The 13,777-nt window shown below is 41.2% G+C and overlaps 1 protein-coding gene across 7 annotated transcripts in view; it reads left to right on the top strand.

The window, feature by feature from the left end:
* Positions 1-13,777, top strand: part of asb7 (ankyrin repeat and SOCS box containing 7) — a 26,826-nt gene that overhangs the window by 3,656 nt on the left and 9,393 nt on the right. For 3 of the 7 annotated variants that reach the window (XM_046074475.1, XM_046074476.1, XM_046074481.1), the window contains exons 3-4: positions 2,882-3,093; positions 4,590-5,195. In XM_046074475.1, coding sequence (XP_045930431.1) covers positions 2,882-3,093; positions 4,590-5,195 — 818 coding nt within the window. Of the gene's footprint in view, positions 1-2,839; positions 3,094-4,589; positions 5,196-13,777 lie in introns of all 7 variants that reach the window. The other 4 variants (XM_046074477.1, XM_046074478.1, XM_046074480.1 and 1 more) reach the window with 2 other exon arrangements.

The following is a 13,777-nucleotide window of genomic DNA, read 5'->3' as shown; positions in this document are numbered from 1 at the left end:
GTTTCCCGTTCACTGATTTATTTTAATGATTTAAAATCATAAATCATTGTGGAGCCATTGTTGATTCACTCAGCACCTCTGCGCGTGCGCTCTCTCACTCACACACACACACACTCACACACTCACATTGAAATGGAGCAGTGTGTTATAGAAAAACAAATGCATTGAAGTTAACTCTGAGAAGTTAGTCTATTTTCTTAACACAACACTGTCAATGTTGGAGAGCCACCTTCAAATTAGTTAAGCAAGCATATAAGGAGCCGAACTAATAACGATAGCTATGTAAACGTTAGAATACAACTGGGTTGTCGTAGGGCTGTTGCAGTGAAGTAATTTCCTCCGCGGTAATTTGTTGTGGCTCAAAACTATGCGGTATTATCACAGTTTTCATCATTGAAGTAATTTGGTGCCATAACTTAGTAAGAGTGTCTGTCTGTCACCTCACTGCACAGCGAGCCGCTAACAACAGCTTTATGGTCGGAGCAAGCTAGCTGCTGGGTGCTAGTCAGCAACATTGCCAAGCAAACTCATTTTTGTAGTTTGACCGTGTCTTTTTCACACGTAATGTTAGCTATATCGTTACCTTCAGGGCATGTCTGTCAAGTCAATTAACATACCGTGTCCACAACTAAGCACTGCGCTTTAGTAACGTTATAACTAAATTTCCACATAAAGCAACATGAAAAACAGCTGCAGGCATCCGACACTATACACGCGTTATTTAGTGAGCTTCAAATGAGGCTTACCGTTAACGGTTTCCCTCGACTGTCCCTCAATATCACATCATTAATCCAACATCGCCGAGCCTGCTAGCCACATAAGCCGCGCAATATGCTAACACCAAATTAGCAACAACAACAGTACAACAACACAAAATACGGTTACAGTTTCCAAGTTTGAAGTCAGGTCACGTAACAGCCCATGGCGATCCGTCCTTGGACTGTTACAGAGCTCGTTACGGTTGTGGAACTTTTAAAGTACTAATTTATTAATTTAACACACCCTGAAGTGGAAAGTATGAACATTGCGGTTGTTGCGGTGCTTGCCATTCTCCGTGGTAGGCAGTATCTCAATTTTGCTGTAATCACGACAGCCCTGGTTTGTCGAGGTTAGCAAGCTGTACATAGCTGCTATTGAATGCGTTGCTTTTACAGATGTTTGTGGTGGTTTCTCCTAAAGCTAATAAGTCTGTTTCTTCCATGCTGGCATTTCATTGACGTGCTGCAACGTAACACCGCCTGGTGATCAGATCGCCAATCGGTGATCTCAAGTAGCCATGATCAGACGATATGAAATTAGAGAAGTTAAACCTGTGTTGTCTGGAACAAAATTACGTGTTTCCTGAAAGGGCATTTTCTTCGTGTTTGTATTCAAACGTGAAAAGTATATGTGCCAAATTCTAAAACCCGACTGATATGTGCTGTACAAATCACCCAAATGCCACTAGAGACCACTGAATTGGAGGTCTTTAACATAACTTGAACATCATAGAGTTCATTATAAGGATATAATTTATCTTTACTAGGAATGGCCGTTTCAAGCAATTTGATAGTTCAATTATATGTTTGATTTATTATAAAGTCGCGGAAAAGATACAGAACTCGTTTTTCCCCAAGAGTTTTCCACCCGCGATCCATTATCATGGCAGGTGAGCTCCATGCCGGCTTATTAATAACGTAGCCTATCAAAAACCCAAAACCAACATCTGCACTCTTTGTGTTCACTGCTGCTTTACTTGGTCTGTGCTTGTAAAATATCCACAGTGTCCTTATCTTATAACTTAATACCATGTTTTTTACCAAGTGAATTCTATGTCTGAAACGCATACCTTTTATAAGATTACTGCTAACCCCCCACCGACACACGTGTGTTACACACATTGCCATTGACTTTGAAGACTTGCCTGGCTTCTAGCTGGTACTGTGTAGCCAGACCTATCTCCACACACCGTTGTAGTGCTGTGCTTAGGAACTACATTTTTTCAACCCTAGAACTTTATATTCATACGCATCAGCACAACTTTGCTGCTGCTACGTTAGCCCTATCTTAACCTGATGTGTAAATCTATGTGGTGACCAGGACACGTCTTTGAACAGTCAACAACTTCCTTCAAGGTCCCTCACACGGCGGCTGCAGATGGATCCTTCTCACTGAACACACTGAATCTGAACACACAAAAGGAAAATATATTTTAAGACAAGATGATAGTCGCATAAACTATTCCATCGCTAGTTTTTATGATACGATTAACGTAGGCGAACATGATCAAACAAACTGTATATTGTTCCATATTGCTTAAAAATTATATTGTTGGCTGCACTGGAAAATGAGAAAACTGAAAGCTAAAGCCAATTTCTTTGAGTATCATTTTATGTATGTATTTATCGTCCATTGGTGGTTTGTTCAGGTTTGTTTCAGCTGTTACTGATCCATTAAAATATGCCTGTATCGGCTCGTCAACCTAAAGTCACAATTCTTTAAGAACCAAATTTAAGGGTTCTTTTTTTAAAACCAGTTGTTTATGTTATGCATGGATATAAAAAATGGTGGCCAATATGTTATCAGATTTTTATCAGTACTTCAGCATCTGTCGGGTGTTAATTATTTTATGTGGCTTCATTCTCCCAGGTGTGTATTAGACAGTGTTCAGTTTAAGTTGAAATAGCTCTGACGTATGTGAAACATGTATTTTTTTTTGGATTGTAGAGCATCTTTGTAACATAGCCATTAGGTCACTGACCCTTGACAGTAGAGTCCGAAACTTCACTTTAGACACACTGCATACACCCATCCAGTTTTCCAAGACATACAGAATGTATTCAATGGTTTTTCCTAACAGAGGTTAGGTACAGGTGAACATTTCCATTACGAAATGTGACAGGATGCTGAACCATCACTGCAGAAGGAACCCTGAGCTTCATGAGGAGCTACAGATCCAAGCGGCAGTGGCAGCAGGGGATGTCTGCACTGTCAGGAGAATGCTGGAGCAGGGATACTCGCCTAAAATCCGCGATGCCAACGGCTGGACACTGCTTCACTTCTCTGCTGCCAAAGGAAAAGAGAGATGTGTGAGAGTCTTTTTAGAGCATGGAGGTGAGTTGGGGTTTTTTTGTCTTGTCACTGAATTTGGCATCATTTGATGGTTAGCATTATGCCAGGACATGGGTTTTTTTTGTCCAAACACTAGAGGGCGTTATTTTACTGGAAGAGAACTCCATTGATTCACCTCCATGTTAAAAGCCATTAAAGTACAAAATATATATATATATAAATTACATGTCTCACACAGGTTCATATGGCAAGGAAATATGGTCATTATATTTATACAGCAGACAAATATTCCTTATAAATGCCTTACATGTGAAGAAAATGTGATCTAGAATCACTATATACTACTACTATATCATCTATAAATGTAGTTGTATACATATGATACTGTGAGAAGCATTTAAAGTTACATTAAATATAACAACAATTAAAAATATTCATCATCTTGTTTACAACTTAAATTTTAGTCTGTCTTAAAGACAGTCTTAAGCTGTCTTGAGGCAGCCATGTTTGTATTGCATTATTTGTATTTTTCCACCGCTTTATTTTGGCACTCAACTCCTTCCACATTGGGAACAAATTTATTTTTTTAACATCAAAATGTTCAGCTCAATCAGAATCAGAATGAAGTTTATTGCCAGGTTCACTTTCGCTTTAGAATATAAAGATAAAAAATATAAATATAGATAAAGTAAAGAGATCAAAAATGTACAAGTATACAAAATAATACAATAATACTAATGGGGAGGTGGGGAGAATGCAAAAAAATATACAGGATATTACAGGATATTAACAAGCAACAACAATGTGTAAAAATTCACAGTAAGCATAAAAAGAATTAGGCCGTTCCCGCTCTTGCTTTTCTCATTCATTCCTTTCATACTTTACAAAATATTCCAGGTTTTCCGGGGTATTTTCTGCACTCAAATGAATGGACAACTCTTACCTACTAATTCAGAATTTCAGATAGAAACTCCATTCAGATATCAAAATGTTCCACATCTTTCCTACATTCTGGGTATTATTCAACTTTTAAAGTCAGCAGTCCAGCTTTGGTCTCTCAGATGCAGCACAAAAAACTGCAATCCTAACACTGACATATTATCAGCTAGTAAAATTGTCATGGTTGGATATCTTGGAATGATACATGAATGTCCTGGAAAATGTTACTAGTGTGTGAAACTGTTGTTCTGTCTTTTGTTCTTAAATCGTGTAATACATTTAAAACTGATATGAACAGTTGAAAGAGGTTCAAAGGTTTACATTGATGAAATCTTTTGCCTAGCCATAATGTCTAGATGTGACTAAACTCCAATGCACTGTACGTGTCAGAATCCTGAAGTCTTAATATTTTACCTGAAGTAGAATAGCTAGAGGGCAATAAACATTAGGACAGTTAGTGTGAACCGGTAAAGAGGTTCTTGTGTTAGATTAGGTTTAGGTGGACTGTAGCCATCCAGCTGATCAAAGATCATTTCACCCACAGCCACAAACTCCTGTTGTATTTGACTTTCCTCTCATTTCCACTCTCCTCTGTGCAGCTGACCCCACAGTGAAGGACTTTATTGGTGGCTTCACAGCACTTCACTATGCTGCTATGCACGGCAGAGCACGCATCGCCCGGTTGATGCTAGAATCTGAGTTTCGCAGCGACATTATAAATGCAAAAAGCAACGATGGCTGGACGCCACTGCACGTGGCTGCCCACTACGGTCGAGACTCGTTTGTGCGCCTCCTCCTCGAGTTCAGGGCCGAGGTGGACCCGCTGAGTGACAAAGGGACCACACCACTACAGTTGGCCATCATCCGTGAACGCTCCAGTTGTGTACGGATCCTCCTGGACCACAGCGCCAACATTGACATTCAAAATGGCTTCCTGCTCCGATATGCTGTCATCAAAGGCAATCACTCCTACTGCCGCATGTTCCTGCAAAGGGGAGCGGACACTAATCTCGGACGTCTTGAAGACGGCCAAACCCCCCTGCACCTGTCAGCCCTCAGGGACGATGTGTTGTGCGCCCAGATGCTCTACATGTACGGAGCTGATACCAATACGAGGAACTACGAGGGCCAGACACCCGTAGCTGTATCTGTTAGCATGTCTGGGATCAGCCGGCCCTGTCTGGACTTCCTGCAGGAGGTCACCAGTGAGTCTCACCAACACACTACTTATAGTTACATATAGCCACCCGAAAACTCATTTGATCATCATTATGAAATAATCGATTGAATATTTTAATTCATAAGTCTACAAAATGCATAATAATAATTAATAACAATACATTATCCAACAACAACCAGCAAATGTTTGGTGTTATTACATGCTAAATTACTTCTGCTATAAATCCTTCATCAAACCTACGGTAGTTAATCTTGGAGAAACTAGCAAGAGACGGCTAGATTCTGAAAGTATCCCACTTAAAAAGACCGCTGACGATATTTTGTAAGCAGGGTAAATCAAACTACTAGTCATATATAGTTCCATTATTCCATGCATATAATTTCTCCAAGACATGACTAGATACTGAAGGGCTGCATTCATATACTGCATACAATTCTGCAACATGTTAGACCAACTTTAGCAATGTGTGAAAAGATCTTTCATACCATTTGATATCGATAATTATCACGATAAATGTCAAATTATTTCTTTCTAGTTTAAAGGCTGATTTTTGCTCCTGAGAGAAAATTTCTTTATGATTAGAACATGACATACACTTTATGCCAAACGTTGGATCACAAATCTGAGGAATTAATAACAATTATAACAATCATTTTTCAAAACATTCGTTCTTTTATTATTTCCTTCCAAAACCGAATTGGAAAAAACAAAAAACAAGTCGTCTTTTTAGTTTTTCTGTTAAAACCAAAACCAAAAATATTGATTTTGATATTTAACGAGTCCGATTTGTGTAGCTTTGTGTTTTACACTTGATAAACCTGCAGCAGATACACTTGGGGGATGGCGGTGCCTGATTAAATGTAATTAAGATGAGCTTGAACATCAATGTAAGCGGGTTTTTAGTTAGAAAAACAGGACAATATTATATCGCTGTAGTACCGGAGGCTGCAGCTATATAATATTGGCTCAATGTTCAGTTTGTAACTGACTAGCAACTGGAACAGGAACGCTTTCCTGAGAATCCTCCGGTTTTTAAGATCAGGTAACGACCAACACAACCCATAGTAGAGTGAACGGAGGGGGAGCAGGGCACTGGAGTGTACAGGGCGAGGGAGAGGAGGTTGCACCCTGGCCGTTGCCTCAAAAAAACCTGTGATAAAGATATTCGTATATTTTCTTAAGATCTGTAAGATCGCTCAGGTAACCAACTGCTTCAGATCAGCCCAAATATAATATATATACAGTTGAAACCAGAAGTTTACATACCCTATATAGAAAGACACATGTGCTTTTTTCCTCACTGTCTGTTTTTATTTTATATTTATTATTTATATTTGCTAAATGCCAGAATAATGAGAGAAGGATTTTTTTTTAGACCCTTTTTTTTTAGTTTCATCAGACCACAGGACATGTCTCTTTGGACATGTGTCTTTGTGCCTGTGTGCATTTGCAAACTGAAATCTGGCTTTTTTATGTTTCTTTTGGAGTAATGGCTTCTTCCTGGCAGAGAATGATAGAAAGAAATTGAGTGCAGTGTTAACTAAAATTCAGTTAATTGGTAGCCTATAGTCCTGCAAGTCTATAAGCCTCCTGATGTTATGTTAGTGTTTTACACCTGGCAACATTTTCTCAACACAGACAGGAGAAGACAACATGACGAAACATTAAATGTTCAGTGACTGAAAGTCTTGTGAGGACTAGCCTACGTTCTGTCTTCCATAAAGGCCCACTTTGACTCCTTAAACCTGGCCCGGTCTCCACTCCTAAACGCCTCTTCCTTTTCCAGCCTCCGCTGTCTGAGCTTAGCTGTGAACCAGGGTTTGTCATTGTTATAACTCACCCTGGTGCGCGTTGATATGCAGCTGTCCTCACAGAAGCTGATGTAGGACGTCACAGCCTCTGTAAACTCATCCAGATTGTTGGTAGCAGTCCTGAAAACATCCCAGTGCAGTCCAAACACGCCTGAAGATCCTCTACATCTTCACTGGTCCATTTCCTGTCCTCACTACAGGTTTACAAAGTTTTAGTTTTTTCCTGTAAGCAGGAATCAAGTGAACCATGGTGTGATCAGAGTGTCCCAGTGGAGCACAGTGACGGCGTGATAGGCACTGCTAACTGTGGTGTAGCAGTGATCCAAAGTGTTCCCCTCTGGTTGGACACTTCATAAACTGTCTGTATTTGGGGAGTTCTTGGCAGAGGTTTCCTTTGTTAAAGTCACCAAGAAGAATAACTAAGGAGTCCGGGAATGTCCGCTCTACCCACAGTATCTGGTCGACCAGCGTGCACTTAGACAGAAAGTAGCTAGCAAACTCGCGGGGAGAGTAGAATGGTTTACAGTGTATCAGTAAATATTCCAGGTCATGAGAACAGTTGCTGAATTACTGACACATTGTTACACCATCTACTGTTAATGTAAAACCAGATACCTCTACCTTTTTGTTTTGCCGGAGAGTTTCGTGTTGCGGTCCGCTCCGTAGAGTTGGAAGCCAGCTGCAGCGCGGAGTCTGGTATTGATCCACACAGCCACGTCTCCGTGAGGCACAGAACAGAAGATTAATAAAAGTCTCCATTTTTCCCCACCAGTAGCCGAAGTTCATCCAGTTTGTTGCACAGTGAGCGCACGTTGGAGAGAAATATTCCCAGTAGCGGCGTGCGGAGTCCTCTTCGGTGTAGTCGCACCAGCGTACCGGACCTTCTCCCCCTCCGGCATCTCACCGCATGAACAGCAGAGAGTGAAGCCTTGACCAGAATGTTCAATAATTCCACTGATGACACGATACCACAGCTGCCCTGAGCGGCGCCATCTTGGTAGTATTATTGTTGTTATTATTAGACATTACATTGTTAGTGTACAGTAAAGTTGCGGGTACAGTACTTGCTTTTATTTTATATAAATGTTATTTATGCAGCAATAGACCATGGCAACCTACTTGGCAATAAACCCAATTCCTAGCTTTTTGTTTTGGGTGATAAAGCCTGGCTGTTATGTTGGAGTACTGCAGGCAGCCTCTGTGCTTAGGGTATAGCACAATACCAGCAAGAACGCATCATCTCAACCTGTCAGCAGCGTTCTGTGTGCTCATGACATTGCAAGTTCATTCTTCCAAGAATGAATAGCAACAACGTTCTCCCCAAGAAAACAAGCCTGTTCTTTGCATTCTTGGTTTTGAGAAACACCCAGAATGTCCTAAGTAGCATTGACACTGTGCTACAGCAATAGTAATGAACCTTAATGACCCGCCTGTTAATGACGAGGGGTAATGTTTCTGGATGTGTCGGGAAAACGGCATGGGGACGGAACATTGTAATGGTTTATTTCAACGCAAATTAACATGACACGTGACACAACTCTTCTCATGGACAACAGTTTAGTCGACTTATAGGGGGTTGGCCCTTATTTTTAAGAGTGGAGACTAGCATATGGTGCATGCTTGTTTGCTATGACAGCGTGGCACAGGAAAAAGTGAATGTCCTTTTTAACCATGAAAAGGAACCTGTGAAAGTAGGTGGGGTATAGAAAGGGATTCCAAGTTCAGTACAAAAAGTGATAGAGCTTTTTATTGTAAGCTGAGAGAAGGAAAATGGGCTGCTTGCCAACACAAGGTTATAATGATCAGTGTTAAGTGACAGAACAATCCCAGGTTGGAGGAACAGGAGAACATGTACCCGAAGCAATATGATTTAGAAGGAACAATGGCCACATTCCTGAACTACCCCCTGAACTTTGATATCAAAGATATCAAAGAGCTGTGCACTGATTCAGACAACCCCTTTCACAGACTCCAAACCCTCAGCCAGATCACATATCTGCTGGGTTATTGATTACACCTCTACCTCCTGGATTAACTCATACGCCATGAAAGGCTCCCAGCTCTTTTCAACTGCTGCAGAAGTCAGCGTCGCTCCCCACAGGTTTTTCTCATGTCAGATACTGCAACAGGCACATGTCCTCATACAAAGGTTCCAACTTAAAGCAAACCCAAAAACTCAGACATACTCCACCAAGAGAAAATGTCACATGTATGATATCTCGATCATTGTTCACACCTGAGTCTAGATTTGTGATCTTGAAAATCCATGAATCATTAAAAGAAAAGTCTACCTCCGCCTGTTGAAAGTGCATTGATAAGTCCGGCAGCCTGTTTTTGCACTTGCTGAGTAACATGTCATTACTCCAGCACAGTACTTGGATAGCGTTAATGAGTATTGGTTACGTAATTCATTTTTCGGTGGCCCAGTGGATGGCACCGTGGCCTCTCAGTTTGCATGTTCTCCTGCATGTTGGGGATCTCCAATCACTGTCATTGACCAGTGCCACTTTTTTTTTTGTCCTGGAGTTGGTCCCCAGGCATACAGTGGCTGCCCACTGCTCCCTTGAGGGATGGATTAAATGCAGCGTATGTGTTTCGATATAGGTGTATGTGACAATAAAGTACCTTTATTCTGTGGCTTCTAAAAGGTCATGTACATTATCTCACAAAAGTGAGTTCACCCCTCATATTTTTGTAAATATTTGATTATATCTTTCCATGTGACAACACTGAAGAAATTACACTTTGCTACAATGTAAAGTAGTAAGTGTACAGCTTGTAATCCAGTAATCTATGTCCTTAGTCTGCTTTTCTTCAGCAAACTGTTTAAAATGTATCCACACTGCTGACATGTCAACGTAATTGTTGGGTAAAATGTCTGGTGTTTTGACTTATTAGGCCGAACACCGAAAGCGCTTTTTTTGCTATTTGGCCGATTAACTTCGGTCGCCAAGCATTCGGTGCATCCCTACCCCCCATCCCTTCAACCTCTGCAACAATGCTGGCAGCACTCATACATAGATTTCCCAAAGACAACCTCTGGATATGACACTGAGCATGTACACTCAACTTCTTTGGTTGACCATGGCGAGGCCTGTTCTGAGGGGAACCTTTCCTGTTGAACCGCTGTATGGTCTTGGCGACCGTGTTGCAGCTCAGATTCATGGTAAATTTCTTATAGCCTAGGACATCTTTATGTGGAGCAACCATTCTTTTTTTCAGATCCTCTGAGAGTTCTTTGGCTTGAGGTGCCATGATAAATTTCCAGTTACCAATATGAGGGAGAGTGAGAGCGATAACACCAAATTTAACACGCATGCTCCCCATTCACACCTGAGACCTTGTAAAAATAATGAGTCACATGACACCGGGGGAGGGAAAAGGGCTAATTGGGCCCAATTTGGAAATTTTCACTTAGCGTGTACTCACTTTTGTTGCCAGCGGTTTAGACATTAATGGCTGTGTAAGGTGTTATTTTGAGGGGGCAACAAATTAACACTGTTATACAAGCCTGTACACTCACTACTTTACATTGTAGTAAAGTGTCGTTTCTTCAGTGTTGTCACATGAAAAGATGTCTATGAAGATTCTCAGTCATCTGACTGACTGGCAGGGAAACTCAGCTATTTAACCTCAGTGGGGTCGTTTGCCAGGATCGTAATAGCTGAGTTTCCCTACCAGTCAGTCAGAACTGAAGAAGTCCTTTGGATGAGGGACGAAACGTCTTCCAGTATCTTCAACTAAGTCCAGTTGCCCTTGACTTTAACCTTCTTTGGATACACATGAAAAGATGTAATCAAATATTTGCTAAAATGTGACAGGTGTACTCACTTTTGTGAGATACTGTATGATGGATTATAGCCATTTTCCAATCTACACAACCCAAGCAGACTGCATGAACTGTGACTAGTCGGTTTTGTAGCATTGCGTTTCCTGCTATATCCGTCTTTTCCTTCTTCTGCCTCAACCAGTTCAAGGGGTGTAAATCCTCCGACAATTTCTCTCATTTCTGCATTTTAGTAATTTCACTCAAAGTTACTGCTGTTCCACATCGATCAGCTCCAACTCCAACATGATATGCTCAGTTTCAGTCGCCATTGTTTGTAGGGGACTATTCCAACGAAAAAGAAGAACCAACACAGTGGAACACTGAAACCTCACCAAGACACCAACTCACAAATATAAATGTGCACGCAGGCTAAGGCGTAGACTTGACGCAGAAATAGAAATTGGCCTTAAGCCTCATGAGGCGTCACTTTTACAAACTGACATTTGAGAATTTGAAATTGAGATTAAAGTTTGTACACAGACCACAAAGCTATAATCTTGTTTCATCTTTTCAATGTTTTCCCTGTATTTGCATTTAGTATTATCTCATGAGCAGTGCCCAAATGTTTGGAAACCAAAGCAAGGTCAGCTAGGTGCTTTGAAGTTTTTATTTTATTTCCAGTCATAAAGCAATAAACGCTCCTTACACGCCTATCAAAATATGCGCTGTATTTTCTGACAATTTGCTGTTTCTTATCAGTTCCTCAGTCAGTCATATTTCCCACTTAGCTGCACTGCCATGGTTCAGGGCTTTGGATTGACATTTCTATTAAGCGTCATGGAGTCAGTTGAGACAGTGGAGACAGTAAACTGGCCTCACATTTCATGTGGGTGGTTCTGTGGTGGAGGAAGAGAAATGTCCGTGGCAGAGGAGTTATTTACCCAAATCAGACTGATAACACCAACGCCCATCACTTCCTGGAATCAAGGAGCTTCTTCCCAGTGGTTTACATACAGCTGATAGCAGAGTGGATACTGAGTGATTCAGGGCACTGATTGATGCCTTTGGCAGGCTGTCGGAAACCACACAGCTGAAAGAGGAACATGTAAGTGTCATAATGGATGTGCTGCAGTGGAGTGTTAAGGTGGCAGTCGGTGAAAAATATTTTGTTGATACTGCTGCAGCTTTTAATCCTATACGTTGGGGTATCATTTTTTTGTTCCTTCATATATAGTATGAACATTTTTGATTTTGAGATAGATAGATAGCTCACTCGGTCATGCTGATTGAGTTAGAATAACAGACTGGAGAGATGGGGACTCGAGTTTGAGACTCGGACTCAAGTCCGACTTAAGTTGCACACACAGTGACTTGAGACTCGACTTGAGACTCATATTCAAAAGACTTGAGACTTGACTCGGACTCGAGGTGCGGGACTGGTGAACAGTATTTATTTTTAGGAAACGTCTGATGAGCTCGCTGTTATTCCCCTCCCTGCATTATTTATAACTTACCTACGTAACACATACTACATATCTGCTGCGCGCGGCCACACGTGAGAGAGGACAACAAACACTGGCAGCTGCTGAGCCATTCATCATAAACTCTGGCTTTAAAACTTCATACAACAAAACCCAAACAGAGAAGCGCTGAACGCAAAATAGGTTAGTAACCTGAGGTTAATAAACATGTTTAGCTCAACATTGGCCATTTAACGTTAGCTTGCGTCTTGCTTTAGCTACGACCTACGAGAGGTTAACTCTGACTGTCGTTTGTTATGAAAAGATGAGTGAACGTTTGTTTACTTGCCAAACTTGTGTACAAACAGTGAATTAACTTAATCATTTACATCCTGCTGGCTGCCATCGCATTAATTATTAACACTGACTGCAAACAGGTTACTGGTTTATTGTTGATCATGTAACATTAGTTTTATTTAGTTATTGTTACACTGGTTTGAGAGTTTGAGGGATGTGTTGACTTACAATAGTTTAGGCATTAGTCATTGATTGCATTGTACATTACATGGTTGTGCTCTCAATTCAATTTTATGATTAGAGCGCCAAATCACAACAACTGTTATCTCAGTGCTTTTCATGCAAGAGCAGGTCTAGACCGTACTCTGTGATGTTATTTACAGAAACCCAACCATCTCCACCAAGAACAATCACAAGGCGACAGAGGCAAGGAAAAACTTCCTTTTAAGAGACAGAAACCTCGAGCAGAACCATGGCTCAGGGTGGGCGGCCATCTGCCTTGATCCGGTTGGGGATGACAGACAGAAAGACAGACAGACAGACGACACAATATACACACAGATGTACAGACAGTAAAGGTAATGTTGCTATAGACTGTATGAATAATGGTACAGCTTTTTAGTAGTGTTTATGATAATAATCGTAATGTTATTGATGATAACAATAATAACGGTAGAACTAGTAACAATAACTGTAGCAGAGTTTGTCGAGGAGGAACACTGGGCAGCAGGTGACTGCAACTACAGATCCAACTCCACAGCTCCAGAGCCAGAAACACCTGCAGGGAGTGATAGGAGGAGAGAGGAGAGGGACGAGAAAGCACAAGAATATGGGAAAGGGAAGAAAGGTTCAGGACTCACCTGAGCCAGCCCTAACTATAAGCTTTATCAAAGAGGAAAGTCTTAAACCTACTCTTAAATGTGGAGATGGTGTCTGCCTCCTGAACCCAAACTGGAACCTGGTTCCACAGGAGAGGAGCTTGATAGCTGAACGCTCTGGCTCCCATTCTACTTTTGGAGACTCTAGGAACCACAAGTAACCCTGCATTCTGGGAGCGCAGTGCTCTGGTGGGGTAGTAAGATACTATGAGCTCTTTAAGATAAGATGGTGCCTGACCATGAAGAGCTTTGTAGGTAAGAAGAATGATTTTAAATTCTATTCTGGATTTTACTGGAAGCCAATGCAGAGAAGCTAAAACAGGAGAAATGTGATCTCTTTTCCTGGTTCCTGTCAGAACACGTGCTGCAGCATTCTGGATCAGCTGAAGAGT

The sequence above is a fragment of the Micropterus dolomieu genome, linkage group LG17 (assembly GCF_021292245.1).
Source record: "Micropterus dolomieu isolate WLL.071019.BEF.003 ecotype Adirondacks linkage group LG17, ASM2129224v1, whole genome shotgun sequence".
Classification (NCBI taxonomy): Eukaryota; Metazoa; Chordata; class Actinopteri; order Centrarchiformes; family Centrarchidae; genus Micropterus; species Micropterus dolomieu.
This window is presented reverse-complemented; position numbering and strand designations above follow the sequence as displayed.